Source organism: Catharus ustulatus, chromosome 33 (assembly GCF_009819885.2).
Source record: "Catharus ustulatus isolate bCatUst1 chromosome 33, bCatUst1.pri.v2, whole genome shotgun sequence".
In the NCBI taxonomy this organism is placed as follows: Eukaryota; Metazoa; Chordata; class Aves; order Passeriformes; family Turdidae; genus Catharus; species Catharus ustulatus.
Window position 1 is genome coordinate 1,948,456 of NC_046253.1, and position 19,631 is coordinate 1,968,086.

The 19,631-nt window shown below is 56.1% G+C and overlaps 1 protein-coding gene across 2 annotated transcripts in view; it reads left to right on the forward strand.

Moving 5' to 3' along the window:
• C3 (complement C3) overlaps positions 1-17,729 on the forward strand; it is a 40,996-nt gene extending 23,267 nt beyond the window's left edge. For both annotated transcript variants that reach the window (XM_033083824.1, XM_033083825.1), the window contains exons 25-40: positions 511-586; positions 666-825; positions 2,942-3,037; positions 3,118-3,268; positions 5,166-5,329; positions 6,572-6,730; positions 8,239-8,389; positions 8,540-8,591; positions 9,114-9,201; positions 10,269-10,355; positions 11,319-11,424; positions 12,186-12,275; positions 13,561-13,647; positions 14,628-14,711; positions 15,928-16,063; positions 17,428-17,729. In XM_033083824.1, coding sequence (XP_032939715.1) covers positions 511-586; positions 666-825; positions 2,942-3,037; positions 3,118-3,268; positions 5,166-5,329; positions 6,572-6,730; positions 8,239-8,389; positions 8,540-8,591; positions 9,114-9,201; positions 10,269-10,355; positions 11,319-11,424; positions 12,186-12,275; positions 13,561-13,647; positions 14,628-14,711; positions 15,928-16,063; positions 17,428-17,569 — 1,829 coding nt within the window. In that variant the 3' untranslated portion in view covers positions 17,570-17,729. The remainder of the gene's footprint in view (positions 1-510; positions 587-665; positions 826-2,941; positions 3,038-3,117; positions 3,269-5,165; positions 5,330-6,571; positions 6,731-8,238; positions 8,390-8,539; positions 8,592-9,113; positions 9,202-10,268; positions 10,356-11,318; positions 11,425-12,185; positions 12,276-13,560; positions 13,648-14,627; positions 14,712-15,927; positions 16,064-17,427) is intronic.
• Positions 17,730-19,631: the final 1,902 nt, after the last annotated feature.

Genomic DNA, 19,631 nt, shown 5'->3' on the forward strand with positions numbered 1-19,631 from the left:
ATGTTGACCAATGGTTGGAGGCCATTGGTGTCCTGAGTCCACCACTGGCCACTCCTTGCATTGACCAACGGTTGGAGGCCATTGGTGACCGCCACTGTGTTGACCAACATTTAGAGGACATTGGTGTCCTGAGTCCACCACTGGCCACTCTTCAAGTTGACCAATGGTTGGAGGCCATTGGTGGCCATCTCTTGCATTTACCAGTGATTGGATGACATTGGTGGTCACCCCTTGTGTTGACCAACGGTTAGAGGACATTGTCAACCTGAGGCCACTGCTGGCCACCCTTCATGTTGACCAACGGTTGGAGGCCATTGGTGGCCATCTCTTGCCCTGACCAGTGGTTGGATGACATTGGTGGTCACCCCTTGTGTTGACCGATGGTTAGAGGACATTGTCAACCTGAGGCCACTGCTGGCCACCCTTCATGTTGACCAGTGGTTGGAGGCCATTGGTGGCCTTGAGTCCACCACTAGCCACCCCTCCCGTTGACTGGCCACCTCCTCACAGGTTACACCCAACAACTGGCCTTCCGCAAACCCGACAGCTCCTACGCCGCCTTCCTCAACCGCGGCTCCAGCACCTGGTGAGCGTCCCACCGCCGCGGCCACCACCCGGCCCAGGCGACAGGACTGGCCACCACACTCAGGTGTGTCCCTCCCCAGGCTGACCGCCTACGTGGTCAAGGTGTTCACCATGGCCAGGAAGCTGGCGGACATCGAGCACGGCGAGATCTGTGGGCCCGTCAAGTGGCTCATCCTCAACAAGCAGAAGCCGGATGGCGTCTTCCAGGAGGACGGGCCCGTCATCCATAAGGAGATGTTGGTATGGGGACACCTGGACTCTGCTGGTGGCCAAATTTGGGGGAACCTCGGGTGAAGGGTGGAAGATTTTGGGGTTTGGGGGAAGGTGTGGTGAGCTTGGAGTGATTTTGGGTGTTTTTTGGGTGGGTTTTGAGTGTTTTTTGGGTGTTGTTTGGGTGTTTTTTGGATGTATTTTTGGGTGTTCCTTGGAGTTTTCTTGGGTGAAGGTCAGGTGAAGCTCAAACTTTCCTTGGGTGATTTTTGGGTGGTTTTTGGGTGGTTTTTGGGCAGTGTTTGGTTGTTTTGGGATGTTTTTTAGCTGGTTTTTGGGTGGTTTTAGGGTGTTCCTGAGACATTTCTTGAGGGAAGGTCAGGTGAACCTCAGGCATTCTTTGAGTGTTCCTTGGGTGGTTTTGGGGTGGATTTTTTGGTGTTTTGGGGTGGGGTTTGGGTGTTCCTTTGACTTTCATGGGATTAAGGTCAGGTGAACCTCAGGCATTCTATGGGTGTTCCTTGGGTGGTTTTTTGGGTGTTTTTTGGATGGTTTTTTTGGGTGTTTCTTGGAGTTTCCTTGGGTGAAGGTCAGGTGAACCTCAGACTTTTCTTGGGTGATTTTTGGTTGGTTTTTGGTGGGTTTTTGGGTGTTTTATCTGTTTTGAGGTGTTTTGGGGGTGCTTTTGGGTGTTTTGGGGCTGTTTTTGGCTGTTTTTTGGATGTTTTTTGGGTGTTCCTGAGACATTTCTTGAGGGAAGGTCAGGTGAGCCTCAGGCATTCTTTGAGTGTTCTTTGGGTGTTTTTTGGGTGTTGTTTGGATTTTTTTTGGGTGTTCCTTGGAGTTTCCTTGGTTGAAGGTCAGGTGAACCTCTGACCTTCCTTGGGTGTTTTTTGGGTGGGTTTTGGTGGGTTTCTGGGTGTTTTGGCTGTTTTGAGGTGTTTTGGGGGTGCTTTTGGGTGTTTTGGGGCTGTTTTTGGCTGTTTTTTGGGTGTTTATTGGGTGTTCCTGAGACATTTCTTGAGGGAAGGTCAGGTGAGCCTCAGGCATTCTTTGAGTGTTCCTTGGGTGTTTTTTGGGTGTTGTTTGGATTTTTTTTGGGTGTTCCTTGGAGTTTCCTTGGGTGTAGGTCAGGTGAACCTCAGACATTGTTTGAGTGTTCCTTGGTTGAAATTTGGGTGAGTTTTAGGTGGTTTTGGGTGTTTCTTGGGTGAAATTTTGGTGTCCCTCTGGTGTCCCTCTGGTGTCCCTTGAGTTTCTTTCTGGGTGTCCCTTGGATGAAGTTTTGGTGTCCTTTGGGTGTTTTTTGGGTGTCTCTTGGGTGGTTTTTGGGTGTCTCTCAGGTGTTCCTTGTGTGAAGATCAGGTGAAGGTCAGATGTTCTTTGGGTGCCCCTTGGGTTAAAATTTGGTGTCCCTTGGGTTTCCCTTGGATGTCCCTTGAGTGTTTTTTGGGTGTCCCTTGGGTGAAGTTTGAGTGTCCTTTGGGTGTTTTTTTTGATGTCTCTTGGGTGGCCCTTGAGTGTTTTTTGGATGCCCCTTGGGTGAAGTTTTGGAATCCCTTGAGTGTCCCTTGGGTGTCTCTTCAGTGTCCTTTGAGTGTTTTTCGAACGTCCCTTGGGTGAAGTTTCAGTGTCCCTTGGGTGTCCCTTGGGTGTCCCTTGGCTGAAGTTTGAGTGTACTTCAGGTGTTTTTTGGGTGTCCCTTGTGTGGTCCTTGAGTGTTTTTTGGATGCCCCTTGGGTGAAGTTTCGGTATCCCTTCAGTGTCCCTTGGGTGTCCCTCGGGTGTCTCTTGGATGTTTTTTGGGTGTCTCTCAGGTGTTCATTGTGTGACGATCTGGTGAAGGTCAGATGTTCTTTGGGTGTCCCTTGGGTGTCTCTTGAGGGTTTTTTTGGGTGTCCCTTGGGTGAAGTTTCTGTGTCCCTCGAGTGTCCTTTGGGTGAAGTTTCGGTGTCCCTTGGGTGTCTCTTGAGTGTCCCTTGAGGTTTCTTTTTGATGTCCCTTGGTGAAGTTTTGGTGTCCCTCGAGTGTCCCTTGGTTGTCCCCCAGACCACTCAAGCCCAGATCTTTGGACTGAGCAGCTGGATGATCCCTGAACTCTGGGAAAACCCCGATCCCGAGTTTTTTTCCCTTTTTCCCCACACAGGGAGGCTACCACGGCGCCGAACCCGAGGTGTCCCTCACCGCCTTCGTCCTCGTCGCCCTGGTGGAGGCGCGTGACATCTGCAAGGACCACATCAACGTGAGTGTCCCCACGTGGGACATCCCAGACGTGGAATCCCAAATCCCTGAGATCCCAAATTTTCCACCTTTCCTCCCCAGACCTTGGACCAGAGCATCGAGAAAGCCGCCAACTTCCTGATGCCGCGCTACGAGCAGCTGGCCCGGCCCTACACGGTGGCCCTGACGTCCTACGCGCTGGCCCTGGCCGGGAAGCTCAAGAGCGAGAAATACCTCATGAAACGCTCCAAAGGTGACAGCTCAAGAGGGGGGCTCAAATTTGGGGTGAAAAGAGGTTGTTTTGGGACTGTGAGGTTCTCCAGAGGTGGCAGCTCAAGAGGAGGGAAAAATTTGGGATGAAAAGAGGTGGTTTTAGGTCTGTGAGTTTCTCCAAAGGTGACAGCTCAAGATGGGGTCAAATTTGGGGTGAAAAGAGGTGGTTTTGGGTCTGTGAGTTTCTCCAGAGGTGGCATCTCAAGAGGGGGAAAATTTTGGGGTGAAAAGAGGCGGTTTTGGGTCTGTGAGGTTCTCCAAAGGTGACAGCTCAAGAGAGGTCAGAATTTGGGTCAGGAAAAGTGGTTTTGGGTCTTCGTGAGGTTTTGCAAATGTGACGCCTCAACAAGGGTCAAAGTTGGGGTCAAGAAATGCAGTTGTTTTGGGACTGTGAGGTTCACCAAAGGTGACAGCTCAAGAGGGGGTCAAATTTGGGGTGAAAATAGGTGGGTTTGGGTCTCAGGTTCTCAAAAGGTGACAGCTCAAGAGGGGGTGAAATTTAGGGTGAAAAGAGGTGGGTTTGGATCTGTGAGGTTCTCCAAAGGTGACAGCTCAAGAGAGGGGGACAAATTTGGGGTGAAAAGAGGTGGTTTTTGGTCTGTGAGGTTCTCCAAAGGTGGCATCTCAAGCGGGGAGACAAATTCAGGGTGAAAAGGGGTGAGTTTGGGTCTCTGAGGTTCTCCAGAGGTGGCATCTCAAGAGGGGGTCAATGCTGGGGTGAAAAGAGGCGGTTTTGGGTCTGTGAGGTTCTCCAGAGGTGATAGCTCAAGAGGGGGTCAAATTTGGAGTGAAAAGAGGTGGTTTTGGGTCTCTGAGGTTCTCCAATGGTGACATCTCAAGAGAATGGGACAAATTTGGGGTGAGAAGAGGTGGGTTTGGGTCTCTGAGGTTCTCCGAAGGTGACAGTTTAAGAGGGGGTCAATTTTGGGGTGAAAAGAGGTTGTTTGGGGTCTGTGAGGTTCTCCAAAGGTGACAGTTCAAGAGGGGACTCAAATTTGGGGTGAAAAGAGGGTGTTTTGGGACTGTGAGGTCCTCCAGAGGTGGCAGCTCAAGAGGAGGGAAAAATTTGGGGTGAAAAGAGGCGGTTTTGGGTCTGTGAGGTTCTCCAAAAGTGACACCTCAACAGGTGTCAGAATTTGGGTCAGGAAAAGTGATTTTGGGTCTGTGAGGTTCTCTAAAAGTTACAGCTCAAGAAGGGGGACAAATTTGGGGTGAAAAGAGGTGGTTTTGGGTCTGTGAGTTTCTCCAAAGGTGACAGCTCAAGACGGAGTCAAATTTGGGGTGAAAAGAGGTGGTTTTGGGTCTGTGAGTTTCTCCAAAGGTGGCATCTCAAGTGGGGAGACGAATTCGGGGTGAAAAGAGATGAGTTTGGGTCTCTGAGGTTCTCCAAAGGTGACAGTTCAAGAGGGGGTCAATGCTGGGGTGAAAAGAGGTGGGTTTGGGTCTTTGTGAGGTTCCCTAAAAGTGACGCCTCAACAGGAGCCAGAATTGGGGTCAGGGAAGATGGTTTTGGGTTCTCCTGAGGTTCTCCAGAGCTGAATCTTCACCCAGACTTGGAATTTGGATTCAGGGGAGGTGGTTTTGGGTTCTCTTGGGGTTCTCCAATGTTGCACCTCACCTTTGGGTTAAAAGGGTTGAATTTGGGGTCAGGGGAGGTGGTTTTGGGTTCTCCTGAGGTCCTCAAAGTCACACCTCACCTTGGGGTTGAAAGGATTGAATTTGGGGTGACAAGAGATGGTTTTGGGTCCTCCTGAGACGTCACCTCACCCGGGGTTGCAATTTGAGACCAGGTTGGCGGTCCCTGGTGGTCCCTGGCGGTCCCTGGTGGTCCCTGGTGGTCCCTGGTGGCTGAGGGGACGTCCCTGATGTCCCCACAGGTGGCAGCAGCTGGGAGGAGTACAACGCCCGCACCTACAACATCGAGGGCACGTCCTACGCGCTGCTGGCCCTGCTGACCATGAAGAAGTCGGACCTGGCCGGGCCGGTGGTCCGGTGGCTCTCCCAGCAGAACTACTATGGAGGCGGCTACGGCTCCACCCAGGTGGGGACATCTCAGGGACATCCTGGTGGCACGTGGGGGTGACAAGGGTGGGGGTTGTCGTTTTGGGGACATAGGAGTTCAAAGGTTGCTTAGAAGGCATGGGGGGTGGTCCAGATGATGTCCCCAAGTTGTGGTGACATCAGTGTCCCTTCAAGCCACCCAGAAGCACCTGGGGACTCTCCACCAGTGTCCCCAAGCCCTGGTGACCCCAAGTGTCCCCTCAGGCCACCCTGGAGCAACTGGGGACTCTCCACTGATGTCCCCAAGTTGCGGTGACCCCAGTGTCCCCCTCAGGCCACCATCCTGGTGTCCCAAGCACTGGCCTAGTACCAGATGGACACACAGCTGGTGTTCCCAAGCCCTTGTGACACCACTGTCCCCTCAGGCCACTATCCTGGTGTTCCAAGCACCAGGTGGACACAAGCTGGTGTCCTCAAGCTCTGGTGACACCGCTGTCCCCTCAGGCCACCATCCTGGTGTCCCAAGCGCTGGCCCAATATCAGGTGGACACATAGCTGGTGTCCCCAAGCCCTTGTGACACTGCTGTCCCCTTAGGCCACCATCCTGGTGTCCCAAGCACCAGATGGACACAGAGCTGGTGTCCCCAAGCCCTGGTGACACTGCTGTCCCCTCAGGCCACTATCCTGGTGTCCCAAGCGCTGGCCCAGTATCAGGTGGACACAAGCTGGTGTCCGCAAGCCCTGGTGACACCGCTGTCCCCTCAGCCCTCAGGCCACCATCCTGTTGTTCCAAGCACTGGCCCAATATCAGGTGGACACATAGCTGGTGTCCCCAAGCCCTTGTGACACTACTGTCCCCTTAGGCCACCAACCCTGTGTCCCTAGCACCAGGTGGACACAAGCTGGTGTCCCCAAGCCCTTGTGACACTGCTGTCCCCTTAGGCCACCAACCCGGTGTCCCAAGCACTGGCCCAGTACCAGGTGGACACACAACTGGTGTCCCCAAGCCCTTGTGACACCACTGTCCCCTCAGGCCACCATCCTGGTGTTCCAAGCACCAGGTGGACACAAGCTGGTGTCCCCAAGCCCTGGTGACACCGCTGTCCCCTCAGGCCACCATCCTGGTGTTCCAAGCACCAGGTGGACACAAACTGGTGTCCTCAAGCCCTTGTGACACTGCTGTCCCCTCAAGCCACCAACCCGGTGTCCCAAGCACTGGCCCAGTACCAGGTGGACACACAACTGGTGTCCCCAAGCCCTTGTGACACCGCTGTCCCCTCAGGCCACCATCCTGGTGTTCCAAGCGCTGGCGCAGTACCAGGTGTCGGCGGAGGCGCAGCAGCAGCTGGAGCTGGACGTGTCGGTGCTGCTGCCGCGCCGCGCCAGCCCCGTCAAATACCGCATCGAGAACCGCAACGCGCTGGTGGCGCGCTCCACCGAGGTACCGGCGTTGTCATTGTCACTGTCACTGTCACCTGGCATTTTCACTGTCATTGTCATTGTCATCGTCACTGTCACTGTCACCTGGCATTTTTATTGTCACTGACACTGTCACTGTCACTTTCACCTGGTATTGTCATTGTCATTGCCATTGTCATTGTCATTGTCACCTGGCACTGTTGTTGTCACCTGTCATTGTCACTCTCACTGTCACCCAGCATTGTCATTGTCACCTGTCATTGTCACTGTCACCTGTCACTGTCACTGTCACTGTCACTTTCACCTGGCATTGTCATTGTCACTGTCATTGTCACTGTCACTTGGCATTGTCATTGTCATTGACATTGTCATTGTCACTGTCACTGTCACCTGGTACTGTCATTGTCATTGCCACTGTCATTGTCACTGTCACTGTCACTTGGCATTGTCATTGTCACTGTCACTGTCACTTGTCATTGTCATTGTCACTGTCACTTGGCATTGGCATTGTCACTGTCACCTGGCACTGGTCATTGTCGTCGTCACTGTAATTGTCACTTGTCATTGTCACTGTCACTGTCACTGTCAGCTAGCATTGTCATTGTCATTACCATTGTCATTGTCGTTGTCATTGTTATTGTCACTGTCACTGTCACTGTCACCTGGCATTGTCATTGTCATTGCCATTGTCATTGTCATTGTCACCTGGCACTGTTGTTGTCACCTGTCATTGTCACTCTCACTGTCACCCAGCATTGTCATTGTCACCTGTCATTGTCACTGTCACCTGTCACTGTCACTGTCACTGTCACTTTCACCTGGCATTGTCATTGTCACTGTCACTGTCATTGTCATTGTCACTGTCATTGTCACTGTCACTTGGCATTGTCATTGTCATTGACATTGTCATTGTCACTGTCACTGTCACCTGGTACTGTCATTGTCATTGCCACTGTCATTGTCACTGTCACTGTCACTTGGCATTGTCATTGTCACTGTCACTTGGCATTGTCATTGTCACTGTCACCTGGCACTGTCACTTGGCACTGTCATTGTCATTGTCACTGTCACTGGTCATTGTCGTTGTCACTGTAATTGTCACTTGTCATTGTCACTGTCACTGTCACTGTCAGCTAGCATTGTCATTGTCATTACCATTGTCATTGTCGTTGTCATTGTTATTGTCACTGTCACTGTCACTGTCACCTGGCATTGTCATTGTCATTGCCATTGTCATTGTCATTGTCACCTGGCACTGTTGTTGTCACCTGTCATTGTCACTCTCACTGTCACCCAGCATTGTCATTGTCACCTGTCATTGTCACTGTCACCTGTCACTGTCACTGTCACTGTCACTGTCACCTGTCATTATCATTGTCACCGTCACTGTCACTGTCCCTGTCCCTGGCACTGTCACCTGGCACTGTCACCTCTGGGTGTCCTCTTGGCCTGGGATTATCCCATCCCCTCCCAATGTCCCCTGTCCCCTCCCATGTCCCTGTCCCCTCCCAACGTCCCCTGTCCCCTCAGACCAAGCTGAACGAGGACTTCACGGTGAAGGCCGAGGGCGTGGGCAAGGGGACAATGACAGTGGTGACCGTGTACCACGCCAAGGTCCCCGAGAAGGACGACAAATGTGACAAGTTCGACCTGAGCGTGGACGTGGAGGAGGTGGACACGGGTGAGTCCCCAAGTGTCCCCTCCCTGTCCTGGTTGTGTCCCCTCGAGCCACTCCCTGCGTCCCCCGTGTCACCTCCAATGTCCCCTTCGATGTCACCTCCGATGTCACCTTTGATGTCCCCTCTGATGTCCCCTCGTTGTCCCCACCCAGGCAAGGAAGAGGAGGATGTCATCAGATCTGTCAAGATCACCATCTGCACCAGGTGGGGACATTGGGGACATTGGGGACAGTGGGGACAGTGGGGACATTGGGGACAGCAGGGACTGCAGGGACAGGGAGGAGATGCTGGAGACAGGGACGTTGGGGACATTGGGGACATGGGGGACAGTGGGGGCGGTGGGGACAGTGGGGACAGTGGGGACAGGGACATCAGGGAGAGGTTGGGGACATTGGGGACGTTTGGGACATTGGGGACAGGGACATTGGGGATAGATGGGGACATTGGGGACATTGGGGACATTGGGGACAGGGACATCAGGGATAGATGGGGACATTGGGGACAGGGAAAAAAATGGGGACACCAAGAAAAGGTTGGGGACATTGGGGACATTGGGGACATCAGGGACAAAGATGGGGACACTGGTGACAAAAGAACCTCAGCCCCACCTTGTCCTATGGGGACCTTTGGGTGCGGGGACATCGGGGAGGGGGACACTGGGGACAGACGGGTTTGGGGACACTGCGGGGTTTGGGGACAGGGGTGGCCTCAGCCTTGTCCCCACAGGTTCCTGGACACCGTGGATGCCACCATGTCCATCCTGGACGTGTCCATGCTCACGGGATTCTCACCGGATGTCCAGGACCTGCGGAGGGTCAGTGTGGGGACACGGGGACAGCGGGAGGGGACACGGGGACAGCGGGACGGGACACGGGGACACCGGGAGGGGACACGGGGACACCGGGAGGGGACACACTGTGTCACACTGTCCCATATGTCCCCAAGTGTCCCCTGTCCCCTGTGTCATGTTGTCCCTGAGTGTCCCATGTCCCATGTCACACTGTCCCCATGTCCCCGAGTGTCCCCTGTCCCCTGTGTCACGCTGTCCCCGTGTCCCCATGCCCCATGTCACACTTCCCCCATGTCCCCGAGTGTCCCCATGCCCTGTGTCACACTGTCCCCATGTCCCCATGCCCTGTGTCACACTGTCCCGGTGTCCCTGAGTGTCCCCATGTTCGGTGTCATGCTGTCTCCGTGTCCTCAAGTGTTCCCATGCCCTCTGTCACACTGTCCCCGTGTCCGTGAGTGTCCCATGTCCCCCGTTCCACACTGTCCCCATGTCCCTGAGTGTCCCATGTCCCCCATGTCACACTGTCCCTGTGTCCCCATGCCCTGTCACATCACACTGTCCCCATGTCCCGGAGTGTCCCCATGCCTTGTGTCACACTGTCCCCTATGTCCCTGTTTTCCCCTGTGTCACGCCGTCCCCGTGTCCCCATGCCCTGTGTCACGGTGTCCCCATGTCCCTGGGTGTCCCCTGTCCCCCGTGTCACACTGTCCCTGAGTGTCCCCATGTTCCATGTCACACTGTCCCCATGTACCCGAGTGTCCCGTGTCACACTGTCCCCATGTCTCCATGCCCTGTGTCACACTGTCACGGTGTCCCTGAGTGTCCCCATGTTCCATGTCATGCTGTCTCCATGTCCCTGAGTGTCCCCTGTCCCCTGTGTCACGCTGTCCCTGTGTCCCCATGCCCTGTGTCACACTGTCCCCGTGTCCCCATGCCCTGTGTCACACTGTCCCCATGTCCCTGAATGTCCCATGTCCCCCATGTCACACTGTCCCTGTCCCCCGTGTCACACTGTCCCCGTGTCCCCATGCCCTGTATCACACTGTTCCTGTGTCCCTATGCCCCGTGTCACACTGTCCCCATGTCCCCAGCTGTCCGAGGGCGTGGACAGGTACATCTCCAAGTTCGAGCTGGACCAGGCCAAGGAGCGGAGCAACGTCGTCATTTACCTGGACAAGGTGGGGACACTGGGGACACTGGGGTGGGGACAAGGGTGGGGATGGGACAGGACAGGGGTGGTGATGGGGACAAGATGGGACAGGGACAAGATGGGGACAAGACGTCACAGGGACCCAGATGGAGTTGGGGACATGGCTGGGGACAGGAGGGTGACAAGAGTGGGGACAGGGACACAGCTGGGGTTGGGGACACAGCTGGGGACAGGGGTGGTGACAGAAACAGTCTCAGGGTGGTGACAAGGACAGAGATGGCTGCAGGTGATGGGTGGGGACAGCACGGGGACATGGCTGGGGACAGCACCAGGTGGCTTGGGGAGGTGACACGCAGTCTGAGTGCCACCCCCATGTCCCCTCTCCCTGTCCCCATGTCCCCTGTGTACCCCTGTCCCTGTCCTGCTCTCCTTTCCCTTGTCCCTCTCCCTGTCCCTGTGTGCCTGTCCCTGTGTCCCCGTGTCCCTGTCACTGTTCCCTGTCCCTTGCCCTTGTCCCCCATGTCCCCATTGCTGTCCCCTCTCCCCTGTCCCTGTCTCCTGTCCCCATCCCTGTCCCCTCTCCCCTGTCCCCTGTCCTTGTCCCCTCTCCCCTGTCCCTGTCCCTATCCCCTGTCCCCTGTCCCCTGTCCCCTGTCCCTGTCCCTGTCCCCTCACCCCTCTCCCCTGTCCCCTGCCCTTGTCCCCTCTCCCCTGTCCCCTGTCCCTGTCCCCTGTCCCCGTCCCTGTCCCCTCACCCATCTCACCTGTCCCTCTCCTTGTCCCTCTCCCCTGTCCCCTCCCTGTCCCTGTCCCCTGGGTGTCCCCGTCGCTGTCCCTGTCCCCTGTCCCCGTCCCTGTCCCCTGTCCCCTCGGTGTCCCTGTCCCTGTCCCTGTCCCCTGTCCCTGTCCCCTCGGTGTCCCCGTCGCTGTCCCTGTCCCCTCTCCCCTGTCCCTGTCCCTGTCCCCTGGGTGTCCCCGTGGCTGTCCCCAGGTGTCCCACAGGTCCCAGGAGTGTTTTGCGTTCAAGGCCCATCAGCGCTTCCAGGTGGGGCTGATCCAGCCCGCGGCCGTCAGCGTCTACAGCTACTACAGCATCGGTGGGGCACTGGCACTGTCACTGTCACCTGTGTCACCTGTCACCTGTGTCACCTGTCACCTGTGTCACCTGTCACCTGTGTCACCTGTGTGTCACTGTCACTGTCCCTGTCACCTGTCACTGTCACCTGTGTGTCACCTGTGTCACCTGTGTCATCTGTGTCACCTGTGTGTCACCTGTGTCACCTGTCACCAGTGTCACCCATGTGTGTCATCTGTGTGTCACCTGTGTCACCTGTTACCTGTGTCACCTGTGTCACGTGTCACCTGTGTCAGCTGTGTCACCTTTGTGTCACCTGTGTCATCTGTCACCCGTCACCTGTGTCACCTGTGTGTCACCTGTGTGTCACCTGTGTATCATCTGTGTCACCTGTGTCCCCTGTCACCTGTGTCACCTGTGTCACCTATCACCTGTGTCACCTGTCACCTGTGTGTCACCTGTCTCCTGTGTCACCTATGTGTGTCACCTGGGTCTCCTGTCTCACCTGTGTGTCACCTGTGTGTCACCTGTGTGTCACCAGTGTCACCTGTCCCCGTGTCCCCTGCTGTCCCCACGTCCCCTGCTGTCCCTGCTGTCCCTGCTGTCCCCTGCTGTCCCTGCTGTCCCCGTGTCCCCTGCTGTCCCCTGCTGTCCCCTGCTGTCTCCTGATGTCCCCTGCTGTCCCCATGTCCCCTGCTATCCCTTCTGTCCTCTGCTGTCCCCTGTTGTCCCCTGCTGTCCCCTGCTGTCCCCATGTCCCCTGATGTCCCCGTGTCCCCACAGATGACCGCTGCACCCGGTTCTACCACCCGGACAAGGAAGGAGGGAAACTCAACAAGATCTGCCAGGGGGAAGTTTGTCGCTGCGCCGAAGGTGACACTGGGGACACGGGGACAGCGGGGACAGCAGGGACAGCAAGGGACAGCAGGGACAGCAGGGACAGCGGGGACAGCAGGGACAGCAAGGGACAGCAGGGACACGGGGGTGGGACGGGCACACAGCCCTGGTGGGGTGGGGACAAGTCACATCCATGGTGGGACACGTCAATGACAAAATGTCACTTGTCACTGTGTTGGGGACATGTCCTGGCCATGATGGGACACGTCACAGCCATGGTGGGACATGTCAATGATGAGATGTCACTTGTCACTGTGTTGGGGACATGTCCTGGCCATGACGGGACATGTCACAGCCATGGTGGGACATGGTGGCACAATGTCACATGTCACCATGATGGTGACATGTTCTGGCCATGGTGGGACGTCACACCCATGGTGGCACGCGTCAATGATGAGATGTCACTTGTCACTGTGTTGGGGACATGTTCTGGCCATGGTGGGACAAGTCACAGCCATGGTGGCACATGTCAATGATGAGATGTCACTTGTTATCGTGATGGGGACATGTCCTGGCCATGGTGGGACATGTCAATGACAAAATGTCACTTGTCACTGTGTTGGAGACACGTCCTGGCCAGGATGGGACAGGTCACAGCCACGGTGGCACATGTCAATGATGAGATGTCACTTGTCATCGTGATGGGGACATGTCACAGCCATGAGGGGCACAGTGACAGGATGGGACATGTCAATGGTGGGACATGGTGGCACAATGTCACATGTCACCGTGATGGGGACATGTTCTGACCATGGTGGGACAAGTCACAGCCATGGTGGCACATGTCAATGATGAGATATCACTTGTCACTGTGTTGGGGACATGTCCTGGCCATGATGGGACAAGTCACAGCCTTGGTGGCACATGTCAATGATGAGTTGTCATTGTCACCGTGATGGGGACATGTCACAGCCAGGATGGGGACATGTTATGGTCAAGTTGGGACATGTCATGACCAGGAGGGGACACTTGATGGGACACATCAATGATGAGTTGTCACTTGTCACTGTGATGGGGACATGTCCTGGCTGTGATGGGGACATGTCATGGCCATGGTGGGGACATGTCCTGGCCATGGTGGGACATGTCATGGTCATGATGGGGACATGTCACAGCCAGGATGGGGACACATCACGGTCATGGTGGGGACATGACCATGATGAGATGTCACATGTCACCATGGAGCTTGTCATGGTTGTGTCCCCGGGATGTCCCTGTGGTGTCCCCGTGATGTCCCCACGATGTCCCCCTGTCCCCACAGAGAGCTGCTTCAAGCGGCAGGACCAGCACGAGGCCATCACCGTCAACCAGCGCATGGAGCTCGCCTGCGAGCCCGGGGTGGACTACGGTGGGACATGGGGACATGGGGACAGTGGGGACAGTGAGGGATTGGAGGGACATTGGGAGGATTGGAGACAATGGGGGCATTGGGGACAGTGGGGACAGTGGGGACACTGGTGGCATTGAGGGGATTGGGGGCATTGGGGACAGTGGGGACAGTGGGGACATTGGGGGACTGGAAGGACTGGAGACACTGGGGACATGGGGACAGTGGGGACAATGGGGGATTGGAGGGACATGGGTGACATTGAGGGGATTGGGGGCATTGGGGACATTGGGGACAGTGGGGACAGTGGGGACAGCGGGGGATTGGGGACATGGGGGACAATGGGGACAAGGGGTGGGATTGGGGAGATCAGAGACATCAGGGGCATTGGGGACATTGGGGGACATTGGGGACAACGAGGACATTGCAGACATTGGGGACAACTGGGACATCAGGGCTGTTGGGGACATTGAGGGGATTTGGGGTCATTGGGGACATTGGGGACATCAGGGACAACAGGGACATTGGGAAGGGGTATTGGGGACCTCAGAAACATTGGGGACAGTGGGGACATTGGGGGATTGGGGACATTGTGAACAGTGGGGACAGTGGGGGATTGGGGACATGGGGGACAATGGGGACATGGGGTGGGATTGGGGACAGTGGGAACATTGGGGGATTGGGGGGATTGGGGACATTGGGGGCACTGGGGACATTGGGGCCGTTGGGACATTGGGGACATTGGTGGGATTGGGGGTATTGGGGTCATTGGGGACATTGAGGACATCAGAGACAACGGGGACATTGGGAAGGGGCATTGGGGACATTGGAAACATTGGGGACATTGGGGACATTGGGGACAATGGGGGATTGGGAGCATTGGGGGCATGGGGGACAGTGGGGACAATGGGGACATCAGGTGATAAGGAGTCACAGTGGGTGGAGCTGGGGACGTTGGGGACACGGCGGGGTGACAGCGCTGTCCCCGTGTCCCCTGGCAGTGTACAAGGTGAAGCTGGTGCGCCGCGAGGAGACCCCGTCCCACGACAATTACATCATGGAGGTCCTGACGGTCATCAAGATGGGTACGGCCACCACGGGGCCACCACGGGGGAGACAGGGCCACCACGGGGGATGGACAGACCACCACAACAGGGGGGACATCGTGGGGGGTCACCTGCAGCTGGGGGACACTCAAGCAGGCTGGTTGGGGACAGTCAGGTGGGGTTGGTGTCACCCAACTGGGGTTGGTGTCACCTGGGTGGGGTTGGTGTCACCTGGGTGGGGTCAGTGTCACCCCACTGGGATTAGTGTCACCTGGGTGGGGTTGGTGTCACACACCTGGCGTTGGTGTCACCTGGGTAGGGTCAGTGTCACCTGGGTGGGGTTGGTGTCACAGACCTGGCATTGGTGTCACCTGGGTGAGGTTGGTGTCACCTGGGTGGGTTTGGTGTCACCCAGGTGGGTCAATGTCACCCAGGTGGGTCGGTGTCACCAAACTGGGGTTGGTGTCACCTGTGACGTGATGATGTGGTAACACGTTGCCATGGTGACACTGTGACATTGCCATGGTGACACGGTGGCACAATGCCATGGTGACACTTCGCCATGGTAACACAGTGACACAGTGCCATGATGACACGTTGCCACACAGTGACACATTGCCATGGTGACACATTGGCATGGTGACACGGTGACATGGTGACACAGTGACCCTGTCCCATGGTGACACGTTGTCATTGTGACACGTTGACCCTGTCCCATGGTAACATGTTGCCATGGTGACACAGTGACCCTCTCCCAGGGTGACATGCTGCCATGGTGACACGTTGCCATGGTGACATGATGACCCTGTCCCATGGTGGTATGTTGCCACGGTGACACGGTGACACAGTGACATGTTGCCACAGTGACACAGTGTCCTTGTCCCATGGTGACACGTTGCCATGGTGCCACGGTGCCACTGTCCCATGGTGACACGTTGCCATGGTGACACGATGACACATTGCCATGGTGACACAGTGACACGTTGCCATGGTGACACATTGCCACGGTGACACAGTGACCCTCTCCCATGGTGACACACTTCCATGGTGACATGGTGACCCTGTCCCATGGTAACATGTTGCCATGGTGACACAGTGAGACAGTGACAGGTTACCGCAGTGACATGGTGACCCTGTCCCATGGTGACACATTGCCATGCTGCCACAGTGACACATTGACCCTGTCCCATGGTGACACGTTGCCATGGTGACACGGTGACACGGTGCCACGGTGACCCTGTCCCACTGTCCCCAGGCACGGACGAGGACCCCGCCGGCAGCACCCGCGTGTTCGTGAGCCACCAGCAGTGCAGGGACGCGCTGAGGCTGCGCACGGGACAGCAGTACCTGGTCTGGGGACAGGCCAGCGACCTCTGGGTCACCGGCAGACAGTACGGACACGGGGACACCGGGGGGACACTGGGGACATGGGGGGGACAGGCCAGCGACCTCTGGGTCACCGGCAGACAGTAGGGACACGGGGACACCGGGGGGGACACTGGGGACACTGAGGGGATACCGGGGACATGGGGGGGACAGGCCAGCGACCTCTGGGTCACCGGCAGACAGTAGGGACATGGGGACACCAGGGGGACAGTGGGGACATGAGGGGACATGGGGGGACAAGGAGGGGACAGGACAGCGACCTCTGGGTCACCGGCAGACAGTAGGGACACGAGGGCATGGGGGGACATGGAGGGGACAGGGAGAGACATGGGAGGGACATGGGAGGGACATGGTCCCCATTGTCCCCGTCGTCCCCATTATCCCCTATATCCCCATTGTTGCCTGTCTGCATTGTCCCATGTCCCCACAATCTCCTTTATCCCCACTGTCCCCACACTTGTCCCCACACTGTCCCCACTGTCCCCACACCTGTCCACGTGTTCCCACACTGTCCCCATTGTCCCCATATTCCCATATCCCCATTGTCCCCACACTGTCCCCATGTCCCCACACCTGTCCCTACACTGTCCCCATTGTCCCCAGGTTCTCGTACCTGCTGGGCAAGGACACCTGGCTGGAGGAGTGGTGTCCCCACACCTGTCCCTGTGTCCCCACAGTGTCCCCATTGTCCCATTATCCCCATTATCCCCATTATCCCCATTGTCCCCACACTGTCCCCACACTGTCCCCACACTGTCCCCATTGTCCCTGTGTCCCCAGGTTCTCGTACCTGCTGGGCAAGGACACCTGGCTGGAGGAGTGGTGTCCCCACACCTGTCCCTGTGTCCCCATTGTCTCATTGTCCCCATTATCCCATTATCCCCATTGTCCCCACACTGTCCCCACACTGTTCCCATTGTCCCCTTGTCCCCATTGTCCCATTATCCCCATTATCCCCATATCCCCATTATCCCCATTATCCCCATTGTCCCCACACTGTCCCCATGGTCCCCAGGTTCTCGTACCTGCTGGGCAAGGACACCTGGCTGGAGGAGCGGTGTCCCCACACCTGTCCCTGTGTCCCCATTGTCCCCATTGTCCCATTATCCCCATTATCCCCATTATCCCCATATTCCCATTGTCCCCACACTGTCCCCACACTGTCCCCACTGTCCCCAGGTTCTCGTACCTGCTGGGCAAGGACACCTGGCTGGAGGAGCAGTGTCCCCACACCTGTCCCTGTGTCCCCATTATCCCCATTGTCCCCATGTCCCCATTATCCCCATTATCCCCATTATCCCCATTGTCCCCCATATTCCCACATCCCCATGTCCCCACACTGTCCCCACACTGTCCCCACTGTCCCCAGGTTCTCGTACCTGCTGGGCAAGGACACCTGGCTGGAGGAGTGGCCCTCGGAGGCCTCGTGCCAGGACTCGGCGCAGCAGCAGCGCTGCCAAGACTTCATCGAGTTCGCCGAGTCCATGACGCTCTTCGGCTGTCCCAGCTGAGTCCCCAACCCCCCCCGGGTGTCACCACCCCCCCTCGGGTGTCACCCACCCCCCTCGGGTGTCACCCACCCCCAGGTGTCACCGCTGTCCTGTCGCCTTTTGTCCCCTCCTCGCCTTTTTTGTGGTTTTTGGTTTTGGTTAAAAAAGTCGTTTCTGAGCAGTTGGTGTCTGTGGTGGAGGGGACATGGGGACACCACAGGGGACACAGGGAAGGGTTGGGGACATCAGAGGGGACTTGGGGACACCAGAGAGGACACGGGGACATGATAAGGGACATGGGGACATCACAGGGGACACGGGGACAAGGCTACCATGGGGACACTGAAAGGGACTTGGGGATATCACAGAGGACTTGGGGACATCACAGGGGACACGTGGACATCACAGGGGACATGGGGACAAGGCCACCATGTCACAGAGATGCCACAGGGGACACTAGAGGGGACATCACAGGGGACATGGGGACAAGGTCACCATGTCACAGAGATGCCACAGGGGACACTAGAGGGGACATCACAGGGGACATGGGGACAAGGCCACCACAGGGGACATGGGGATGCCACAGGGGACGTTAAAGGGGACCTGGGGACACCAGAGGGGTTATGGGGACATGATAAGGGACACAGGGACATCATAGGGGACATTAAAGGGGACACAGGGACACCACAGGGGACATGGGGAGATCACAGGGGTCAAAGGACCCCAAATTCTGCACCCCACACTTCACACCCCAAATTTCCCACCCCAAATTCCCCAAATCCCGTCCCAAAGCCAGGGACTACCCAGGCACAGCGATGGTGACATCACGGGGACAGCGCCCCAAATCCCATCCCAAATCCTGCCCCAAATCCCATCCCAAATCCCGCCCCAAATCCCCTCCCAAATCCCATCCCAAATCCTGCCCCAAATCCCACCCCAAATCCCGCCCCAAATCCCATCCCAAATCCTGCCCCAAATCCCATCCCAAATCCCATCCCAAATCCCGCCCCAAATCCCATCCCAAATCCCGCCCCAAATCCCATCCCAAATCCCATCCCAAATCCCATCCCAAATCCCATCCCAAATCCTGCCCCAAATCCCATCCCAAATCCCAAATCCCATCCCAAATCCCATCCCAAATCCCATCCCAAAAGTCATCCCAAATCCTGCCCCAAATTCTGCCCTAAACCTTGCCCCAAAATTCCCCTCAAAAATTCCAAATTTTTTTCCCCCAAAATTCAAAAATTCCCACAAAAAATCCCCCAAAATCCCCTCCCAAAAAACCCCAAAATTTCTGCCAAATTCCCCCCAAATTCCCTCCCCAAAAATCCAAAATTTTCTCCCCAAAATTCCCAAATTCCACTCAAAATTCCCCCCAAAAAAATCCCAAAGTTCCCCTCAAAAAACCTCAAAATTCCCCTCAAAAATCCCAAAATTTCACCCAAAAAATCCCCAAATTTTCCCCCAAAATCCCCCAAAATTCCCCCCAAAATTCCACCCAAAAATCCCAAAATTCCACCCAAAAAATCCCCAAAATTTCCCCAAAAATCCCCCCAAATTCCCCCCAAAATTTCCACCCCAAAATCCCAAAATTTCCACCCCAAAATCCCCAAATTTCCACCCCAAAATCCCCAAATTCCCCTCCAAAAATCTCAAAATTTCCCCAAAATCCCCCCAGTGTCCCTTGTCCCCTCCCCCCCACTTTGTCACTTTGTCCCCAAATTGTCAAATAAAGGACACGGCTCTTTATTCCCACAGGGTGGCAGTGACAAAATGTCCCCAAAGTGTCCCCGAGGGGATGGCAGTGCCCAAAGTGTCCCCTGCCACCCCCTGGGGCCAGTCCAGGGGCACTCTGGTGACACTCTGGTGACACTCAGGGACACTTGGGGACACCTGATGACACTTGGGGACAGTTAGGAACTCTCAGTGACACTCAATGACCCTCGGTGACAGTTGGTGACACTCTGGTGACCCTTGGTGACCGTTGGTGCCCTTGGGGACACTCAGTGACCCTGGGTGACACTTGGTGACACCTTGGTGACATTTGGGGACACTTGGTGGCACTTGGGGACACTCAGTGACC